This window comes from Cervus canadensis, chromosome 21 (genome assembly GCF_019320065.1).
Source record: "Cervus canadensis isolate Bull #8, Minnesota chromosome 21, ASM1932006v1, whole genome shotgun sequence".
NCBI classification, from domain to species: Eukaryota; Metazoa; Chordata; class Mammalia; order Artiodactyla; family Cervidae; genus Cervus; species Cervus canadensis.
In genome coordinates this window covers 46,903,690-46,927,361 of record NC_057406.1, presented here as the reverse complement: position 1 = coordinate 46,927,361, position 23,672 = coordinate 46,903,690, and the positions used below count along the sequence as shown (strand labels likewise).

At 39.2% G+C, this 23,672-nt stretch overlaps 1 protein-coding gene across 3 annotated transcripts in view; it reads right to left on the bottom strand.

Moving 5' to 3' along the window:
* The window catches only part of APAF1 (apoptotic peptidase activating factor 1), an 84,014-nt gene that overhangs the window by 32,551 nt on the left and 27,791 nt on the right, over positions 1-23,672 (bottom strand). For 2 of the 3 annotated variants that reach the window (XM_043440161.1, XM_043440162.1), the window contains exons 13-18: positions 21,843-21,969; positions 20,446-20,571; positions 18,277-18,408; positions 15,863-15,988; positions 6,698-6,859; positions 808-936 (exon numbers count right to left, since the gene is read on the bottom strand). In XM_043440161.1, coding sequence (XP_043296096.1) covers positions 808-936; positions 6,698-6,859; positions 15,863-15,988; positions 18,277-18,408; positions 20,446-20,571; positions 21,843-21,969 — 802 coding nt within the window. The remainder of the gene's footprint in view (positions 1-807; positions 937-6,697; positions 6,860-15,862; positions 15,989-18,276; positions 18,409-20,445; positions 20,572-21,842; positions 21,970-23,672) is intronic. The other variant, XM_043440163.1, reaches the window with a different exon arrangement.

Below are 23,672 nucleotides of genomic sequence, written 5' to 3'. Positions count from 1 at the left end.
TGTAATCAAGTTTCCTTCAAAGGGAGCCTGTGAACCAAATGAACTTCCCTGTTTTCCAAATAAAGGCCCATACCTATCTTCTTGGGCTGCAAGCACAAGGGCTTCCATTACTTGGTGGTAAGAATCACTTAAGCAATGAGCAGTAACAAAGCTTGGAAAAACTAATCTATCTTTGGAGGAAAAAAAAATCAGGAAACTCACTGCTTTTGAAAAAATTAACATTAGCAGCTCATCTGAGTAGAATTCTTCTAGATACAGACACTGGGTACAATAAAATCTACCAGGTTAAGGGAAAAATTACAAATGAAAAATCATTTTATTCATTAGTACTTAGCAATGAAAATCCTAGATTAACCAATTTTAAATTTAACTTCCATCTTACCTTTCTCAGTGATCTAAGAAATCTGAACTGGACTCACTTCTCATCATCTCTTTTACAGAAGAGTCTATGCCCACATTTAAGAGATGCCATGTTCCTGCTAAGGAAGCCAGTGGTCATTCCATTGTTATCCCCAGACCTTGGCACATACTGACCATTCAGTAAATGCTTAGTGAATGATACTGCCTGTCATTCTCTGTCATACTGTCAAGCCAAGTCTTCAATCACTGCTAAAGTACTGAAGCTGTCAATGTGGCTTAATATCCTAAAGCTATTTGGATAGCTTTTAAGGCATTATGCTATGAAGAAAACACTCTTATGATTTCTCAAGCAAACATTCTCAGAAGTCAATGGTTTAAGCAACTCATTCTTTGTCACTCTTGTACCTCTGGAGACCCAGACTTCACAGCGTAAATTCAACTTCTCACCTCCACACAGTACTGGGACAAAGCCACCACTGCCAAGTGGTTGTAGGGGGAGAAGTCACAGTACTGGACAGTGCTATGATGACCCGTGTGGATTTCTGCCAACAGGCCACTGGTGTGAATGTCAAAGAGCTGTCAACATAAAACAGAGAGATGTCTATAAAAGTTAAGGTATTTTAAAACATCTGCTATACCCAAAGTGAAACTAAATTTATTTCCAAAAGAATACCCTCCCGTTTCAAACATAGAGTACAAGTCCTAAAGAAGAAACTACTGATAATTGGCATAATTAAAGTCATAAAAAACATATAAATTAATATATATATAGTTTTTAAATACTGCTCATCTTGAAATCTGTTTCCTATAAAGAAAACTTATCATAGATGCTCTCTCAAGCAAGCTTAGGGAGAAATAAAACCTTTGTGAATACACAAATGTACTAGCCAAATTAATATACTGAACAGTTCTTCTTAATGCTTGTCTATTCAAAGGGGAAAATGCATGCTCATAAATGAAGATGATCAAAACACTACAGAGCAGAGGCATGCTAAGATGAAATGGTTCCATCGTCTCTACTTCTTTTCAGAGCCCAAACTACTCCATCATCAGTCATTTCCCATTTTTGAACCAAAAAAAAGCTGTTTAAATTTGAGTCATTTAAACTTCATTTCAATTTCTGAAAGATTTTTAAATGCTGAATGTGGCGCTAGTGGGTAAGGAACCCCTCTGCCAATGCAGGAGAAACATGGTTCGATCCTTGGGTCGGGAAAGTCCCCCCAAGGAGGGCATGGCTGCCCATTCCAGTATTCTTGCCTGAAGAATCCCATGGACAGAGGAACCTGGTGGGTCCTTAGGGTCGCAAAGAGTTGGACACAACTGAAGTGACTGAGCACACATGCATACATACTCTTCCAAAGTTTTTGCCAAATGATAAAAATGTTTATACCAATATACCGTATAATGATTTAAGACCAAGGCAGTCTTCAGGAAGGAAAAAAAGAATTTCCAGTGGGAGCCATGGAAATGTTTTCTGAATGCACAGCCCTGGGAACATACAAAGGTGGTAAGCAGCACAGCATCAGGGGCCAACAATAATAGACAGGAACTCATACTTAAAATGCTTCCCAGGACAAGCTGTTCTTAAGAATTAGTGCTTGATAGAGGTGTGGGAAATGGAAAAAGGCAAAATAGCTGTGAAAAGAAGAGAAGCGAAAAGCAAAGGAGAAAAGGAAAGATATTCCCATTTGAATGCAGAGTTCCAAGGAATAGCCAGGAGAGATAAGAAAGCCTTCCTCAGCGATCAATGCAAAGAAATAGAGGAAAACAACAGAATGGGAAAGACTAGAGATCTCTTCAAGAAAATTAGAGATATCAAGGGAACATTTCAGGCAAAGATGACTTCGATAAAGGACAGAAATGGTATGGACCTAACAGAAGCAGAAGAGATTAAGAAGAGGTGGCAAGAATACACAGAACTGTGCAAAAAAAATCTTCACAAGCCAGATAATCACAATGGTGTGATCACTCACCTAGAGCCAGACATCCTGGAATGTGAAGTCAAGTGGGCCTTAGAAAGCATCACTAAGAACAAAGCTAGTGGAGGTGATGGAATTCCAGTTGAGCTATTTCAAATCCTGAAAGATGATGCTGTGAAAGTGCTGCACTCAATATGCCAGAAAATTTGGAAAACTCAGCAGTGGCCACAGGACTGGAAAAGGTCAGTTTTCATTCCAATCCCTAAGAAAGGCAATCCCAAAGAATGCTCAAACTACCACACAATTATACTCATCTCACACGCTAGTAAAGTAATGCTCAAAATTCTCCAAGCCAGGCTTCAGCAATATGTGAACCATGAACTTCCAGATGTTCAAGCTGGTTTTAGAAAAGGCAGAGGAACCAGAGATCAAAATGCCAATATCTGCTGGATCATCGAAAAAGCAAGAGAGTTCCAGAAAAACATCTATTTCTGCTTTATTGACTATGCCAAAGCCTTTGACTGTGTGGATCACAATAAACTGTGGAAAATTCTGAAAGAGATGGGAATACCAGACCACCTGACCTGCCTCTTGAGAAACCTGTATGCAGGTCAGGAAGCAGCTGGACATGGAACAACAGACTGGTTTCAAATAGGAAAAGGAGTACATCAAGGCTGTATATTGTCACCCTGCTTATTTAACTTCTATGCAGAGTACATCATGAGAAATGCTGGGCTGGAAGAAGCACAAGCTGGAATCAAGATTGCTGGGAGAAATATCAATAACCTCAGATATGCAGATGACACCACCCTTATGGCAGAGAGTGAAAGAGGAACTAAAAAGCCTCTGATGAAAGTGAACAAGGAGAGTGAAAAAGTTGGCTTAAAGCTCAACATTCAGAAAACTAAGATCATGGCATCTGGTCCCATCACCTCCTGGGAAATAGATGGGGAGACAGTAGAAACAGTGTCAGACTTTATTTTTTTGGGCTCCAAAATCACTGCAGATGGTGACTGCAACCATGAAATTAAAAGATGCTTACTCCTTGGAAGGAAAGTTATGACCAACCTAGACAGCATATTAAAAAGCAGAGACATTACTTTGCCAACAAAGGTCCGTCTGGTCAAGGCTATGGTTTTTCCAGTGGTCATGTATGGATGTGAGAGCTGGACTGTGAAGAAAGCTGAACGCTGAAAAATTGATGCTTTTGCTTTTAACTGTGGTGTTGGAGAAGACTCTTGAGAGTCCCTTGGACTGCAAGGAGATCCAACCAGTCCATCCTAGAGGAGATCAGTCCTGCGTGGTCACTGGAAGGACTGATGCTGAAGCTGAAACTCCAATACTTTGGCCACCTCATGTGAAGAGTTGACTCATTTGAAAAGACCCTTATGGTGGGAGGGACTGAGGGCAGGAGGAGAAGGGGATGCAGAGGATGAGATGGCTGGATGGCATCACCAACTCGATGGACATGAGTTTGAGTGAACTCCGGGAGTTGGTGATGGACAGGGAGGCCTGGCGTGCTGCGACTCATGGGGTCGCAGAGTCGGACACAACTGAGCACGTGAACCGAACTGAACTGAGAGGTGTGGGACGGGGAGGGAGATGGGAGGGAGGTTCAACAGGGAGGGGATATATTATACCCTATGGCTGATTCATGTTGAGGTTCGACAGAAAAAAACAAAATTCTGTAAAGCAATTATCCTTCAGTTAAAAAATAAATAAATTTTAAAAAAAGAATTAGTGGCTGAGAGTGATAAAGGAAACTTTTCAAGTACGGAATAGGCAGTTGTCCCAATTACTGGGTAACAAAAAGAAAAGACGTAATAACAGGAGTGGGTTAATAACACAAAAGAGTTGAAAAGAAAGACAGGAAAAGAATAGAGAGACCAAGAGTAAGAAACTGGAATCTCTGTGTGGTTAAGGGTGATCTTAGGGTAACTTTGTTTTACCACAGTAAAATACAGAGCTGGCCTTCAGATTTTTAAAACAGGAAAGCATTTCACTCAATATAAAATTATTCTCCTCTTTCACTAGAACAGATATTTTTAAATGTTCGAATTTTACTCAACACCATCAGTCATTAGGAGAATGCAAACCAAACTATAATGTGGTGCCACTTCACACCTAATGACAGTTATTGTACACCAGTGTTCTTGTGGCAATATTCACAATAACCAAAAGGTGAAAACAACCCAACAATAAATAAATGGATAAACAAAATATGGCATATCCATATAAGATTATTATTCAGTCATAAAAAGAAATGAAGTTCTAACACATGCTACAACATGAATGAACCCTGAAAATGTTATGCTAAATGAAATGAGCCAGACACAAAAAGACCGATATAGTATGACTCCACTTATATGAAATATCTAGAGAAGGTAAATTTATAGTTTAGAGGTTACCAGGGGTGGAAGAGGGAGTTACTACTTACTGGTTACAGTATTTCTGTTTGATGAAAAAGTTTTGGAAAAATGGTGATAGATGCACATACAACATTGTGAATATAATGAATGCCACTGAATTGTGTATTTTAAAATAGCTAAAATGGCAAATTTTACAAATCTTCACATTTTGTAAATGCGGGGTTCCTTTCTGTGTTTATAGACTTTAACAAACTTAATAAAAAAGGATATATTTCTCTTTGGTTTCCTGCTAAAGGGGTAAAAACCTAAAAGCAACCAAGATCCAAGGGTCATAACTACTAGATCAATAATAATAATATAAAAGGTCCCTCCCGTTAGTTTTTATACAACTATATGTATGCTTCAATTGTGTTCATTAAAACTGGAATCTCTTGGGTGGCAGAAATAGGGAAAGGTTGACAAAAGGATACAAACTTTTAGTTACAAGATAAATAAGGCTTGTGGATCTAACATATAACACGGTGACTATAGGTGATATTGCCCTGTAAAAGAGAGTAAAATGTAAACATCTTAAAGGAAGGGAGGGAAGAAGAAAAGCAGACAAATATGTAAGGTGACAATATGTTAATTAGCTGAATGAGAGTAATCCCTTCACAATATACATTGCTGTTGTTTAGTTACTAAGTAACACCCAACTCTTTTTCCACCCCAAGGACTGTAGCCCACCAGGCTCCTCTATCTATGGGATTTTCCAGCAAGAATACTAGAGCAGGTTGCCATCTCTTTCTCCAGGGGATCCTTCCAACCCAGGGACTGAACCCGGGTCTCCTGCGTCTACTGCACTGGCAGGCAGATTCTTTACCACTGAGCCACCAGGGAAGCCCTCACAATGTATATATACATCAAATTATCATGTTATATACACTTTAAATATTTTACAATTTTGTCAGTCATACCTCAATAAAGCTGAAAATAAAACTGTAATCGAATATCGCTCATTAAGTTTTTAAAATTACCATTAGAATGTAATGGCATTGGACCCTAAATTGAGCCAGAAGACCTGGCTCTCCAAATCACAGTGTAACTTTGTACACATTACTACCATAGGGCTACTGCAATGTGCTGTGTCCTTTGCGTAGTTACATCAAAAGAAATTCTATATGAGAGCACTCTGAATACTACAAATGTAAACTGTTACAAGAACTGAAAAAAAGAAGGCATTTCCTAGGCATTTTTTGCATATCTTCCTCATTTACTTCACAGAAATTTCACAAACTTCAGCTGTTGATAAGTATTTCTGCTACTGCTAAGTCACTTCAGTCGTGTCCAACTCTGTGCAACCCCATCCCTGGGATTCTCCAGGCAAGAACACTGGAGTGGGTTGCCATTTCCTTCTCCCATGCATAAAAGTGAAAAGTGAAAGTGAAGTCGCTCAGTCAGTCTGACTCTTTGAGAACCCATGGACTGCAGCCTACCAGGCTCCTCCGTCCATGGGATTTTCCAGGCAAGAGTACTGGAGTGGGGTGCCATTGCCTTCTCCAGATAAGTATTTCTATCAGTCACCAAATCATACCAAATCATAAAATTTTAAGGGTAAGAAAGTACTCTGAAAGTCACCTAAACCAATGTATTTCAAATTGCAGGGGGAAGGAGGGTGAGTGATGCAGCCAGCATTCCATCTATGTTTTAGATCAATTTGAGATACACTGGTTGTAAACAACATAAATTGTTTCTTTATTGTAGGACTTCTAGGGGCCATAAATATTATATGTTAGTATACACTAAAGGGGGAAAAGTACTTCTAATAGGGGAAAGTAATACATAACATTTCCAAACCTAAACCTGTTTGACCATGGAGACCTTTTCTCACAAGGCCTATGGACACTCCCTGAAGCATAGTTCTAAGAACTACAGGTGGTTAGGGCATCTGCCCCAAAAAGATTCAGCTATACTTTATGTCAATAAATAGTGTAAAATGCAACAATCAATAAGTGTTTGAAGTTTCTTTAAATTAGACTAAATTTGGCTTTTTAAAATACCAGTACTTACAAAGACTTTATTTTTCGCGGCCACCATTATCCTAGCACCATCAGCAGACCACGAGCAGCATTTCACTATCACTTCCAGATCCTCCTGAGGCTCCTCTGAGTTCAGGAAGAACTGCTTCACATTAATGCTTTTCCTCTCGTTTGCAGATTTCACATCCCAAAGCTTCAAATTTCAAAAATAAAAAAATGTTTTAAGTTTGTTTTGATCTCAAGTCACACCTCTAGAATTCCACCTGGATTAAATGTCACACAAATTATTCAAGTTCACTTAATGAATTATTTTTCATTATGCATAACTTTTTATAAGGCTTTTAAATTAAGTATTCCAGTTTCATTCAGCACCTTCCTAAAAAGAAAAAAAAAAATGCTGCCCAAAAAGAATGTAAAACTATATAAAATGTTAAAGAGCCTTGCATGGTGTGGAGGAGGCTAAAGATTAGGCGTCGACAGCGAGGATGAGTGCTGAAGAAGGAAGGGAGGTGTGACTCACGACTTGCCCCTGCTGCCCTCTGCTGTGCTGGGCATGCGCTGTGCCTCGCAGTCTACTGTACGCACAGCATGGACGCTACACCCAGGCCCCGGGCCAAGCTGAGCCACAACCTAGCAGAGCATCCAGAGATATAAGAAAGTCCCTGACAACAAAACAAAGCTATGCCGAAAGGAAGCAAGACACCCTGTGCACTTGGCAGGGCTAAAGGGGTGTCTAAAACAACTGGATCCTGAGGAGTGGGAGACAAACCTCACTTACTAGCAAAGCCACCCGGGCAGCCCCAAAGACAAAGGCCTTCAAAAAAGATCTAGCTTGGAAAAAAATAAATAAAATAAAAATAAAACAAACAAAAAAGATCTATCTTGGACTTTCCTGGTGGTCGAGTGGTTAACAATCCATCTTCCAATGCAGGGGACATGAGTTCAATCCCTGGTCTGGGGAGTTCCACATGCTGTGGAGCAACTAGGCCTGTGCACAAATATTGAGCCTGTGCTCTGGAGCCCACGAGTCACAACCACTGAAGCCCAAGTGCCCTAGAGCCTCCAGCAACAACAGCAGCCACTTCAGTGAGAAGCCCACACACCACAACAAAGAGCAGCCCCCACTCCCCGCAACTAGAGAAAGCCTTTGTACAGCAACGAAGACCTGACGCAGCCAAAAAAATTAATTTTAACTACTTTGTTTTTTTAATCCATCTCCACTCCCCTTGGCCTTGTGCAGTGTCCCGGCTTCACAGAATGATGATGGCCTCCACACACAGACCGAGGGTTGGTCGAGGACAAGGATTTAAAACAAAACGAACAAACAAAAATGCTGCTTCTCAGGCTTGAACTCAGCTTCCAAAGCACAGCTCCGAGAGTAAAACCAGATTTGACTGGCCAGACACAAGCTTCCCCAGTGCCTCAGTGGGTACAGAATCTGCCTGCACTGCAGAAGACAGAGTAGATACAAGTTTGATCCCTGGATCAGGAGAAGGAAATGGCAACCCACTCCAATATTCTTGCCTGGGAAATCCCATAGACAGAGGAGCCTGGTGGGCTACAGTCCACGGGGTTGCAAAGAGTCAGACACAACCAAGTGACTAAGCACACACGTTTAAATCTCTCAAGTTTAAAGATTATATACACTAGAAATACAGCCAAACCCAAAACCTTTCCCCATGCAATAACTTCGGATAAACTGGATGAACCAAATGAAACTTCTGAAGTATTGTTAGCCCTTCTTGACACTAAAGAGAGAAAATCTAAACTCCAGTGCCAGAAGCTTCAGTCACATCAGCCAGATTATATGAGAAATCACATGGTTTCCCTCTTAACACAAAAAACAAAAGCAATCACTGCCTTGATTTAAGGAAGAAAAAGAAAACTAACACAACCCAATTTCACTACATCTTTTGCATGTGGGCCTGACTTTAGCTCCTATCCAAGGAGGGATGGAATTCCACATGTCGAGGGACCAATAAACACCTGAATCTCATTCTGAGCTAGTAGTCACTGCCCTGTCTCCAGGGCCCAAGTGCACTCTGGCCCTTGTGTGGTTTAAATGGCAATTTTTAAACAAAACTCACATTTTGAAACAGTTTATCATCGGGGCCTGAAAAACACATGTTTCTCAACCTGATACACTACAAAACACTTAGATGATTGCAGAGCCATTTGGGGCAAGAAATAATTTTACAGTTCTCCATTGTCTTGGAAAATAAAAGCTTTACAGGACACTGACCTTGAAAGGCTGTTGCCCGGCATCACTCGGCAGGACGTCTGCTCACTGCACGTCGCTGCATCAGCGCAAACAGCCACCGACCCTGGCCTAACAGCTCTGTGGGAAAGCCGCCACCGACGGCAGTCCTCACCCACAGCGCAGTGAGGTCTGCCCTGCTCCCAGGCTCTGCACTCCACAACCACATGCGGTACTCTCCAACGAAAGCAGAATCCTGTCCCTGAGGACTTTTAAAATGTTTTTCCTTTGCGTTTCGAGAAGTCTTAAATTCAATCTGAAGGGACATGGTAAAGGTTTATCATCTTGCTCACATGATGTAAGTCACTCGGAGATTATATAAATGAATCAGATACAGACACTACTCTCAAGGAGTTTAGAGGCCAGTAAAGGAGCTGAAGCTCCAGTACTTTGGCCACCTCATGTGAAGAGCTGACTCATTGGAAAAGACCCTGATGCTGGGAGGGATTAGGGGCAGGAGGAGAAGAGGGCGACAGAGGATGAGATGGCTGGATGGCATCACCGACTCAATGGACATGGGTTTGAGTAAACTCTGGGAGTTGGTGATGGACAGGGAGGCCTGGCGTGCTGCGATTCATGGGGTCGCAAAGAATCGGACACGACTGAGTGACTGAACTGAACTGAAAGGAGGTAAGACAAGCACATAAATGACTAATGGGACTTTCCTGGCGGTCCAGAGGTTTAAGACTTCGCCTTCCAATACCGGGGGTATGGATACAATCCCTGGTTGGGGAGCTAAGACCTACCTGCCCTGGGGCCAAAAAACCAAAACATAAAAAGAAGCAATATTGTAACAAATTCAATGAAGACTTTTAAAAAATATGCTCCCCTTTAAAAAAATAAAATCACAAAATATGTCAGATGAGTCATTTGAAAGGGAAACACACAACATAGTAGAAACGCTTTACCAAACCAGTGGGCTTAAGGAAACACTTTTTACCTCCTCACCCTCCTGCCTGAAGATCAGCCTCTTTACAACAACTTAAGATGGACACAATTTCAATACCAAAATGATACCCAGGAGTTCAGGCTAAGGGGTCAGCATAAGTGAAGGTACAAAATGGGAAAGCAGAGATAATGAAAAGGGAGAACAGGGCAGTGTGGGAGCAACAGCAAGGGTCTACATGCTCCCATACAGAACTTGCCTGCTCTGAGCCCCCTGACACACACTTTTACCAGCTTCATGGTTTGTTTATGACTTGGTTTTCTCCTCACTAGACCCTGAACAACTTCAGGCCAGGAAATGTACTTTTTTTCAAAGGTGTTTAAAAACCAAACGTCTAGTACAGAATCTGCCACATAGTAAGCACTCAATAAATAATCAGTAAATACATTTTAAGAGAAAAGACAGATTATTCCCATGTTTCAAACACAGGTGAAAAGAGACAATAGTGTTAGTGAAACAAAACAGGGTTCTGCAGATAGAATACATATATTCACCTCCATACCCTCCCAAAACTCACATGAAACAGGAGTAAAGAGAATTTTCCTCTCTAGGCATATTTTGAATACTCTCTTATAAAATTAAACATTATTTTAAAACATTAAAAAAAAAAGAATTGTTACACTTAAAAATATGATAGAAGAAATTTAAAACAAAATAGGAGGAGAAGAAAATAAAGCTAAATAAATTTTCCAAGAAGCAGGACGAATGGATGAGGGGAGAAAAATAAGAAAACATCCCAAACAGACAGACATTTTAGAAAAAGAAACTAGATGAGAATAAATCAAATGATTAAAGAAAAATCTCCAGAACTGATGGACATGAATTTGCAGATTGAAAGAAGCTACCAAGTGCCAAGAACAATAAACAAAGACAAACCCACACCAAGGCATATTGTCATGAAAGTTCTAAAAAGAGAAACGCTGGAAATTTTATAAAGATCTTAAAAGTTTCAAGACCAGGAAAATAGATCACATACAAAACAGAATGGCTTCAAACATCTCAAGAGAAACTTCGGGAGTTCAAAAACAAGGAAGCAATGTCTCCAAAATTCTAAGAAAAAAATTATTTCCTTCTATATGCAATCAAAAATATCAATTAAATATGAAGCTAGAATAAAGGCACTTTTAGATAGACATGGTCTCAAAAATTTCCTCTCAGAGATTCTTTCTTAGAAAGTTAGGGGAGATTTTCCACCACACTAAGAATAAACCAATAAATTCAGGAAACGAAGGTTTCAACTGAAGAGAAAAGCAGGAGGATACCAGGATGGTAGTAAAGGGAGATCCCAGGATGGCATCTGAACACTGGGGATAAATAGTATCACCAGTCACAATGGAACAAGACAGAAGCCTCCAAGAAAATCATGTCTAAGAAAAGAAAATGTCAAATCAAATAACTGAATTATTTAAGAGCAACTTAGACAAGGGATGGCTTAAAGACGGATGAGTGATATGCACATTTAAAAAAATAAGCAAATGAAAACACAAAACATCACTGTTAACTGTCCAAAACATTTAACCCCAAAGAGAACAAGGCATCATGTGAGAAAGGAGGGGAAAAAAAAACCGTCATTATACTACATGGCCCAACTGTGATCAGTCAGGATGATGTAAATCCTGAACACTGGTCTAATCAAAACCATGAAAACATACAGGAACCATAAAAAGTAGGTCAGTTTGGGGAAGAAAAAATGAGTTCAGTTTGGAGGACAATGAGTTTGAGGTATGGTGTATTATCTAAGTGTCAGCACATGAGCAGACAGTTAAAAATGCAGGACATAAGCACGTAAGAGAAACGAGGGCAGGACAGAACACATGTGAAACACACTCACGTGAGAGAGGAGAGAAAACCGTGAGACTGGCTGACATGGAACAGAAAAAAAGGTGACGGAGGTGGCAGTCAAGACGAGATGCTTGAGGAACGGCCATATTTTAATGGGAAGGAAAAAGTTACAGAAGGGGTAAGAGGGACAGACTTCCCTGGTGACTCCGACGGTAAAGGATCAGCCTGCAATGCAGGAGACCTGGGTTTGATCCCTGGGTTGGGAAGATCCCCTGGAGGAGGGCACAGCAACCCACTGCAGTATTCTTGCCTGGAGAATCCACATGGACAGAGGAGCCCGGCGGGCTACAGTCCACAGGGTCACAAAGAATCGGACACAACTGAGTGACTAAGTGCAGCACAGCAAGAGAGACAGGAGAAGAAAGAAGAAAACATTGATGTCAAATGAGAGTTTCAAAAAGGAAACACAGGTGGTCAACAGGAGTGTGATAGCAAGGGAAAGAATAAAAATTGGATAAAGAAAAATACTGGATCCCACACTCATCCAAAGAGCTTTAGATTTTACATCAAAAAGAATGAAAATGAAATACAACTGGATTTTACTCTTCAAGGGAATACACAGAAGACACAACCAGGCTGAAAAAGGGTGAAGCAGTGAACGAGTAGTCAGGAAGTGGAGGCAAGTGTAGGTGACTTAAAGGTCTAGTCAGAAAGAAAAACTGAATGTTTCAGAGGATAACACAATCAAGGAAGAATCAAAGGGTTTTCACTTTTTTGGTTTTATAATGCTTAGGAAGGCCCAAGAACATCTGTAAGCTGTGGAAAGGGGTTCAAAAGAAAAGAAAAACTGAAAATGCAACACAGAAATAACCAATGGGGCAAGGTATCAGAGGAAGAAGGAAAAAAGAAACAGCAGGCACAAGTAGAGCACTTCCTGAGAAAGGAGATGGGAGAAAAGAAGTGCAGGAGAGCCTTTTACTTCCCAGGTGGCGCGAGAGGTAAAGAGCCCGCCTGCCAATGCAGAAGACATAAGAGACACAGGTTCGATCCCTGGGTTGGGGAAGATCCCCTGAAGGAGGGCATGGCACTCCAACCCACTCCAGTACTTTTGTCCGGAGATTCCCATGGACAGAGGAGCCTGGCAGGCTATGGTCCATAGGGTCACAAAGAGTCAGACACAACTGAAGTGTCTTAGCATGTAGCGTCTTTTATGGCAATTTCTGAGGGAGCTCATGATGGGTAGCTCTTGGGTGATGTCAACCTTCTGAATAGGTATGAGGTAAGGTTATCTCCATAGAATGAAAGAGATATAGTGATAGGGTTGGGGGCTTAAGAACAACAAGAAAGGTTTGGAACAAGCACTATCGTGAATTCAATTCAGCGAACAAACTTGGCAGCAAAGAAGGCCTAGTTGAGTTGTACAAATTGAAATTTTTTTTTTTTCAAATTGAAATTGTTAAACAGATAAATGGCCTGGTTTCACAACTTTCTTCAACATTAAACAACCTAATAATAATGGAATCTTCCCAGAACTTAGAATTAGCAATGGAGATAAAAGGAGAACCTGCCTTGAGATATAAAAATTGAAGTCATTCTCTAAGTAAAAACCAAAAACTCATAGGACTGAAAGAACCTTTCATAAGAGTGCTGCCTTCACCAGGCCTCTGAAAAACCTCCGACATGGATCATCCCAAAGAAGACACAGATATTTGGTATTTACAGAGAACATGTCACAGAGGCCAAATCCGTTTATCTGAATGTTCTAAGAATGCTCCCAACATCTACTAAATGCTAGGAAACTCTATAAAGTAATGTTCTACCCAGAAAATCCCTAGATGCCCTGAAGTAATCTATACAAAAATGAGATATCCTCAGTCAATAAAGAGAGATTAAAGATTCAACCAAAGGATCAGCATCAAGAGAGTTTAGCTTGCTGTAACTTAAAAGTCACCTAGTAGCATTAACAGATCTCTGGAGATTCTAACAAGTAAAACAGAGCCTGGTGGGTTCAAGTATTTCCCTGGAAGAGGTACATGCCAAGAAAATCTACTGAGCACATGTTTTGAGTACAACTGTGTACAATGAACTTCAGAGAGTTACAACAAGATGACAAGGTCTCTGCAGGTCATATTTAATCTTATTTATATTTAACCTTATCAAAGAAACCTATATTTAACCTTATTAAAGAAACAGAAGACACATGAAAATGACTAAACTGAACCGTGCAACAAATTCATAAGTGGAGGGCTGCCCTGGTGGCTCAGTGGTGAAGAATCCCCCTGCCAATGCAGGAGACATGGGTTCAATCCCCAGTCCAGGAAGATCCCACATGCCACAGAGCAGCCAAGCCTATGGGCCTACTGCTGAGCCTATGCTCTAGATCCTGGGAGCCACGACTACTGAGCCCATGTGCTGCAATTACTGAAGCCTGTACACCTAGAGTCCATGCACCTAGAGCCCATGCTCGGCAACAAGAGAAGCCACAGCAATGACAAGCCTGCACACTGCAACTAGAGAGTAGCCCCCACCCAACACAGCTAGAGAAAAAGCCCGTGCAGCAATCAAGACCCGACACAGCCAAAAACTTTTAAAAATAAATATATATATTTTTTAATTTACAAGCGGAAATCAGAAGATCAAGCAGTTTCCATCTGTACATACAGATACAGGTAGATAGATATGTATATATATTCTCACAACCAGATGGATGGATGTTATAAGAGAACACTCTCTGAAGAAGACTTTGCATTTACTGTGTGTTAAATTTATAAAGTTGAGGGTCATCAAAAACTACAGACAAGTGAATTGGAGGCAAAAAAAAAAAAAATTCAAAAAGACTAATGAAACACATATATAGGGACAGTAGCTGAAATAAGCGCCCAAAATTATCATGCCCAGAAGTGACAATTAATGTACTGAATAGGAACAGAGATAAAAATGATGAAGGTGAAGACCTTAGAGGTGTGTCTGATGAGCCTGGGTTTATAAAATTGAGAACTTGGTACTTTCATGTTCCAGCTAAAAAAGGCAAAATGAAAACAGAGGTAGAGAGTCCATCTAGCAGCTATGTGTTGAGATAAGAGAGAGATGGAAATATACTGCAGAAGGTTGCTATGAGACATGAGGGTCTGACACCATGAACCAGAGCAAACACTACAGCATGGGAGGGAGATGAGGGAGTCAAAGAAGGACTGGATTCAACACGAAAGGAAGACCAGAATAACGGCAGAGACAGGAAACGGCAAAGAAAGTGGCATTAGGATCTTATTGAGAAGGTGGAGATTTTAAAATTTTAGTTTTTTTATAAACACTATAGATTCATGTCAATGTATGGCAAAAACCACTACAATATTGTAAAGTAATTAGCCTCCAACTAATAAAAATAAATGGAAAAAATAAAATTAAAAAAAAATAAAAAAATAAAAGATTGTTAAAGGGAAAGAAAAAAAAACACTATAAATTTCAGGAGGCTGAATAAGTTTTTTTTTCCTAGCTCTGACTTTCCCCCCATGATTTCTCAAGAACAGGAATACAGGAACATAAAAAGCAGAATAAGCGAATGATGAATAAAATCAAGAACTTTACAAACTTAATACCATAGAGCTCAAAAGGTTTTATAAAAATCATAATTTAATATAATGCTTAAAATAACGAACTTGGGCTTCCCTGGTGACTCAGCAGTAAAGAATCCACCTACTAATGCAGGAGATGAGGGTTCAATCCTTGATCCTGGAAGATCCCACATGCTGTGGAGCAACTAAGCCCATGTGCCCCAACTACTGAGGTTGTGCTCTACAGGTCAAGAGCTGCAACTGCTGAATTCCCCATGCCCTAGAACCCATGCTCTAGGAAAAGAAGAGAAGCCACTGCAATGAGAAGCCCACACACCCCACCTAGAGAGTAGCCCCCACTTGCCAAAACTAGAGAAAAGTTGGATGAGCAACAAAGACCCAGCACAGCCAAAACTAAATATTAATAAATAAACACATTTCTAAAAACACTAAAGAATTTCAATTATACGAACTTTAAAGCACAGGGTAGTAAACCATTAATAAACAATCATTATGACAAGGAATTACATTAAAAATGCTCCTGGAAGGTGAAGGAAGCAGCTTTCTGTAGCAATGTGAAAAACAGAAACCTATTTCCATAACCCAAGCATAAGATAATACAGTTACGAAAACTCACTTTAACAATGAACAAAACCATACCTTTAATGTTCCATCAGCTGAACAACTAGCCAAAACCTGATCATCTGGTGAAAATCTGCAGTGACTGACTGAATTTGTATGGCCAAACATGGTATTTCGACATTCTTCTTGATTCAGATCCCAGAGCTATTTGAGAAAGATAAAAAGATAACTGAAACATTACCACTGAATGGGGAAAAGTTAGAAATCATGTAAAGTTCTTCCTCCCCTCCCACTTAAGCTTTTCCAGTTATAGGAATATGTTCAATTCAGTTTGACAAAGGTGTCAAACATAAAGGTGAGCATGTAACTAACAAGTAATGGGGCGGCCCTTAGCTTAGCACCTAAATCTAAGGGAACTGAAGACTTACCTAGGCTTTCATCTGAGCACTAAACTAGCCATTGCTTATTTTTAACAAAGCAGTTTGAAATTATTTTTTTATTCAGCTCTATAATAAGTAATATGTAAAATAAATTACATTTTATTTGTAATTTTTTGAGATGCTAAGTTATCCAACTCTATAAATGGTCATTGCTAGGATTTCCCGATACAAACCTTGAGTCTACTAACTAGGCTAAAATCTATTAACACTCTAGAAAATGATTCAAAAATATAAAGACTGTATAGATAGATATAGACTCATCTGACAGCAAACATAATGGATCAGAACAACCCTTCCTGGAAGCAGTCAACCAAATCCAGAATGTGGGACATTCCACAGGAAAACTGACTCAATTTCTCTAACAAATCAGTGGCGTAAAAAAAAGAGGAAGCAGGAAGGAGAACGTTTATAGAATAACTGAGTGTCTTAAGAGACCTATCAACCAAATGCCACTTGAAGTTTGGATTCTGACTGGAGTAGGTTGCCATCTCCTTCTTCAGGGAATCTTCTCAACCCAGGAATCAAACCTACATCTCTTACATCTCCAGCACTGGAAGGCGGATTCTTTACCACTAGCACCACCTTGGGAAGCCCAAATCTATGGCAGAAAGACATGTTTTGAGACTAATAAGAAAAAAGGAATATGGACCAGGTATACTATGAAATTGTTTATTATGCTAGGTATGATAAAGACATGCTATTTATGTTTTATACCTGAGAGATACACGCCAAAGTATCCTGAGAGAAATGATGGGATCTGCTATAAAATGCTTAGTCCAAAAAAAATGGGATGTGGTAGGGGAATAAAATATGATTGGCAAAATGCTGATAATTGTTGGAGCTAGGCAATGGACACCACGGGGTTCATGATTATTCTTTCTCCTTTGGGGTATGTCTGAAAAGTATAAAAAATGTAAACAAAAGGCAACAGTCATCTCTGGTGATTTATGCTACCTAGGTTAAACAAAGAAAGAGAAATACTTTATGTCCCAAAATTAATTTCAGTAAAAATCCTTTGGGAATAATCAGTAAATGAGGTAAGTCCTGATCCTTATGTCCATCTCCATCCCTGGGCTCCTTTAATCCCAGTCCTAGATAAACCCAAATCTGCAGATAACACAAGTTACATGGGGGCAACTTCAGATTCACATCTTTTCATTGATTTCTCTCAGTTCAAAAAGCACAAGAAGTATGTTCTAACAGACCTCATGGAAATGCAGGTGTGGAACGACAGGTCTTAAAGTAAAACTTGTCCTTAATTAAAATGGTTGACCAACCAATAACCACTTCCCACATCTTAGAAAATTTTGTCTATATTTAAAAAAAGGAAATATGAACTTCCTCATCCTACAAAATGTTAAAAGGAAACGTCAAAAGTTATTCACAGATATCTGTTGTATATCTATCCCAAACAATTTTCCATCTTGAAAAGCACTAATTTTAATTAAGTCAGAGAAAGACAAATACTGTATGATATCACTTATATGTGGAATCTAAAAAATACAACAAACTAGTGAATTAACAAAAAAGAAACAGATACAGAGAACAAGCTAGTGGTTACCAGTGGGGAGAAGGAAGGGAGGGGAAGATAGTGGCAGGGGACTAAGAGGTACAAACTATCGCGTGTAAAATAAGCTACAAGGATATACCGTACAACAGTTTTCTCTATGGGAAAGCCACGGGCCCTGAGCCTGTGATTATGAGCTGCAGTAACCATGCACACCCGAGCCAAGGATACCCATATTTCCCACCGTACAGATGGAATACACCTGTCAACACAAAGGGAAATGGGATCCAGAGATGCAGGAGGAGTTTGAGGGCCTGAGAATGGAGTTCAGGCATCTGGAATCAGCTATGCCTGAAGACAGGCTCCTTCCATACTTTCCAGTTTCAAGAGCCAGTAACATTCTTTTTGCTGTTGTTGCTTAAGATAATATGAAAGTTTCTATCCCTATAACCAAAAGATCTTTGATTAACACAACATATGAAAAAAAAATCAAAGGAGATGTTCTATCTATCAAATTTATCTACATGATTCTCATTCACACTTACTTTAAGGAAGTAGTCATTTGAACCAGTGGCTAAGAGAAGGTGATTACTGTTGTTGGTGAAGTGGCAGCAATTGACTTGCTCTGAGTGCTCATCATAGATACGCACTAGTTCCCCAGTCATTGAATTCCAAATCTGAAGAGAATAGAGAGAATAAAGTTTACAAGTACCTTATTTTCAAAGGGAATATAGAGAAGCAAAGCAAATGTGAGCTGTTTTGCAGATGTTATCCATCCTGTCTGCCAGGTTTTCCCAGTCAGACATGATGCTAATGAATACCTCCCCCTTCCCTAAAATGTCAGCATTTTGCTAGAATTTTTTTTTTTAATTACCTGCAAGTAACGCAAAACATTAAATTTTTCAAGGGCAAGATTTCACAAGTTCAAATGAATGATAGCAGGCAGAAAAGTGTTATAAAGGGGATGGGATAATGGACTTCAGATCAGAAAAATTAATCACAGCCAGTCCAAGGCCCAGCTCTACCATTTTTAAGTTGGGTATACCTAGTCAAGTCCTTAATTTACCTGCATCTCCGCTCCCCACTCTGAAAAATGGGAATACTTGCACCTGTCTTCCACAATTCATGGTGTCGAATGACAAAGAACTTGACAAGTGTTCTGCTGACTTCAAGGTACTAATAAATAAGTAAAGGCAGATGTGTAAGTGGGGAAAAAAAATAAAAGCTAGGGAAACCCAGCTTTCAATCATGGTTCCACTGCTGCTACTACTGCTAAGTCGCTTCAGTCGTGTCTGACTCTGTGCGACCCCAGAGACAGCAGCCCACCAGGCTCCTCTGTCCCTGGGAGTCTCCAGGCAAGAACACTGGAGTGGGTTGCCATTTCCTTCTCCAATCATGGTTCCACTAGGTATTAGTTAATATGAGCCTGGGCAAGTGACTTCATCTCTGAACTTGTTTCCTCATCTGTAAAATGGGATCAACACTTAGCAAGATGTAGTGAGAAAAGGATAACGTAATATGAGTAAGTGTATAGTATAAAGCCTCACGCAGTGTTAAGTTCTCAAGAAGTCGTCTTCATGGTTACTATGAAAGTAATCTGCTCCATTGAAGAAACAAAAGAAATAAATTACCTAGTGATTCTTTACTGGGCTTTGGACTGTTAGAGGTACTAATGTCCGTTCCACAGCATTTTGTTTTATCCTCTCAAAGCACTCCCCAGAAGTCCAAAGAGTTTATTTCAAAATTCTTCAATAAGTATTTCAGCCTCTTGCTTTAAATTTCTTACAAACAGAAACTTGAGCCACATAGCTCTGACTCTGGAACAGCACAGAATGGCCAACTCCAAGTCTGACTCAGAATAGAGGCTACAAAGTAAACTAACTGGTTGGTTGTAAAGCCACATAGGGTCCAATCTATCAAGAAGTAGATTTTTCCTGGACACTCCAAGGTCCTCTTCAAGTAGGTGCAAACTTCAGGAAAACTTTCAAGTCACTTTCATATTCCCAGGTCCACTAAGGCCCACCCCACCTATCCAGATTCAGCACTCCACACCCCTTTTGGAAAAAAGCCTACAATGACGATTTCCCTCCATTTGTCAAATAAAACATTTCTCTAGACTTCAGGTTCTCTTAAATTCCACATAAATGCTCTGGCTTAAAGCCAAATTTAGGAGTAAGAGACAAAAAAATAATTAAAGGTAAAAATCAATGGGTTTTCTTTTCTCTATTTACTTTGTAGACTAGTAACCTGATTGTTAGTATGTTTATTCATCTAGTTTTGCACTGAATACAAGACAGTTCAAAAAGATAAAAAATCTGGGTTGCATTTCAAAGATTATATATTTTACAACAGGAATCAATCTCAGACAATAATTTTCTGCAACAACACTTCCGATCACAATACACTTGGAGATTTCAATTGATATTTAACTCACAGACTTATCAATAAATGGCAGGCAAATTCATTAATTTGAAATTGTTTTTCCCAGCTGCCTGATAAATATCATGGGCTGATCAACCTAGGCATTTTTGCTAGTGCTTATAAATAAAAAATTTTAGACAGCATTAATTTATAATGGATAAAAACTGGTTGGCCTCAAGTTAGTCGATAAACAGGCAAGAGTCCTTTAACCCAACTTATTCTAGTCCCTCAGTAACAGAAAAAGAAAATGAATTTTATGGTGGTTACAACTCAAGAAGAAAATAGTTCCATACCTTCACTTTCTTATCCACTGAGCAGGTTGCTATAAATCTGTCATCTGCAGAGAATGCACAGCAAAGCACTTCATCATCATGAGCCTTGATTTCTAGAAGTTTCTCTCCTGTTTCAGCTTTGAATACCTATACACACAACAATAAGATCTTTTTACTATAACTGCTTACCCATGGGTCATCATTCAATAAAAAATATTTGTTTAAAAGATCTTAATCACTATTATTTTGCAAGAGAAGTGAACCTTGGCAATATCAATCCAAAAAAATCAAAATTTGTCAGAATTCATATGCCTTAACATAAAAAAGAAAATTGTCCCTTGTTAAATGTTTATAACATCAATAAAAAGAACTGACAGGACAGCTTCAGTTCTTGAAAACAGCTTAGCAAATTCTTAACAATCAACAGAAAACAAATTATTCAATATGCTTTCTGTGGCTCAAAAGCCAAATCAATACAAGTGGTAATTAAGTACACATATAGAAGTAAGGCTTACAATCATAGCCTTGCAATCTTAATTTTTTAAAAAATACTATTTATTTATTTGGCTACATCAGGTCTTACTTGCGGCACGTGGGATCTTTTTTAGTTGTAGCACGTGAACTCTTAGTTGCAGCACATGGGATCTAGTTCCCCAAACAGGGATTGAACCTGGGCCCCCTGAGCTGGGAACGTGGAGTCTCAGCCACTAGACCACCAGGGAAGTCCTTTGTAATCTTAAATTTAAGTGTTTTAAAACTAATTTTTGTTTCCTTCAAAATCAAAAGGTTCAATACCAATTTAAAGAAAAACACTCAATCATGCTGTCTGAAAACAAATGAGAAATTAAAGAAAGCACCTTCAAGCATCTTAGGAAATAGTCTAGTCCAATTCCTATTTACAGTCAGAAATTTTCCCAAGCCTGTGACAAAACAGGTATTTGATTTAATCAGCATGTTTTAATCAGAGCCCTGTTCACTGCACTATGACATCCTTCTGTCCTTTAACAGTGATCATTTCCTCATTACCCTTAGCTGGCACATGGGTGACAGTAACTGAATGCTAAGGTAAAAGGCACTTCTACAACACTTGGCAAGTTTAAAATTATGAAAACACATCACCATATCTTTTAAATCTATAGAGATATCTTTCATAAGATGTTCAAGAGATCTCAATGTTCCTCTACTCCTAATGTATAATTTTCTTGAGTTTCAGAATTGAAATATACTCTAATATGCACATAGGAATTCCCTGGCAGTCTAATGGTTAGGACTTGGCACTTTCACTGCCAGGGCCCAGGTTCAATTCTTGGTTGGGGAACTAAGATCCCACAAGTCATGTGGCATGGCCAAAAAAGAAAAAGAAAAAATACACCCAGTATTAGGTACATGACTCAATTTTTCTCAAAAGAGAGGTTTACCTGTAAAGTTTTATCAGCTCCACAAGAAGCTATTCTTTGACCATCTTCAGAAAAGCAAGCATGGTAAACAGCATCTGTATGGGGGCGGACAACCAAGCGGGAGAGGTTCTTCATGTTTTTTTTGTTTCTAAATATAAGGAGAAAATGAACAGAAACCAAATGAATGTAAGTAATCATTTTCTTTCCATAATAAACTCTTTTAACACAGTTATGCTCCAAAAAATAAAAAACTCTTACATTACCAACATGTAAATGACAGTGGAGATCACCTGAAGTAAAAAAGCATAACAGCAAGCAGCATCTCAAGATAAAAGTTACCCCGTATCAAGCAACCTATCATGTATTATAAATATCCAGTTAATCAAATAGACGTCATTTTTTATCTTCCTCTGATACTTTAATAACAACATGTGCAGAGAAAACATGAAAGGAAAAACCTCAAAAACCTATCTTTTTTTAAAAGGAAAGAGTTATACCAAAATGAAGCTCATTCCCTAACTAAAATATGACATTACACCCACCATTATGATATGCACTTTAAAACTGCTCTTCTCTAATTATTCCAATATAGAGGGGAAAAAAGTAATTTTCTTTGTATCTTAACCTACTGAATACTATTCCACTACTATATATATTATATTACTTTACAGGGCTAAAGGATAAAGGAATGTAATGCACATACTTAAAATGGGGAAAGTATTAGAAGTGTCTGAATTACACACACATATACACCCCAGTCACTATGAGTAAGTATGTTAAATGGTATCACCTTAAGAGTCAAAGGTTAGGAGTCAGATAAACCTAAAAGGCCACCCTAATTCTACTACTTATTGGATGTGTGAAAGTACACAAATAACGTAAGCTAGTAAGTTTCCTTTTCCTCATATGTAAATGTAAGTAACGATACCTATTCTAAGCAAGTGTCACACACAAAATAGACCAAAGGAAAAAAGGGAACACAAAGGTAAATCAGACTTAAATCTTGCCTAGGAAGTATTAAACTGCACTAGAAGTGATAAAAAAAACAAGCTACAAAAACTAGAGTGATGAGAATCCAGAGGATAAACAGGTAAGTTACCAGCAAAGTTCAGAGAATAAGATTAAGAAACTACTTTCCACTATCTATCTACTCAATTTCTCAAAATTTGGAAACTGCCAGTCACAATGATGCACATATAGCCAAAAAGTAATAAAGAACAAATGAATCTATGAATAAGTGATTTCTTTGAAAGGTGAAACTCAGTTAAGTTTATATACACCTAAACTTTCTACAGAAAGAACAGAGCAGCTTTCTAGTACTGAAAAATAAAGCTGCTTTGAACATGACCTGGTCAAACCCAGTTAAGGCTTACCCAGTGGCTCAGCAGTAAAGAACCCACCTGCCAATACAGGAGACGTGAGCTCTACACCTGACCCTGCTCCCACATGCTGTGGAGCAACTAAGCCTGTGCAACACAATTACTGAGTCTAAGCTCTAGAGCCCCAGAGCCGCAACAACTGAAGCCTGTGCACCCAGAGCCCGTGCTCTGCAACAAGGAGCACCACAATGAGAAGCCCGTACACTGCAACTAGAGAAAAAGCATGCAGCAACGAAGACCCAGCACAACCAAAAATAATCAATTTATTAATAAAAAAAAATACAGCTATAAAGGGCATTCCCTGGCAGTCCAGTGGGTGGGACTCCATGCTTCCTCTGTAGGGGACACGGATTCCACCCTTGGTCAGGGAACTGGGATCTCACAAGCCACAGAGCCAGAAAAAAAGAAAAAACAATGATACAGCTATAAATGACTAAGCATCAAAGGGTTGAAATACAAGTGATGAAATGAG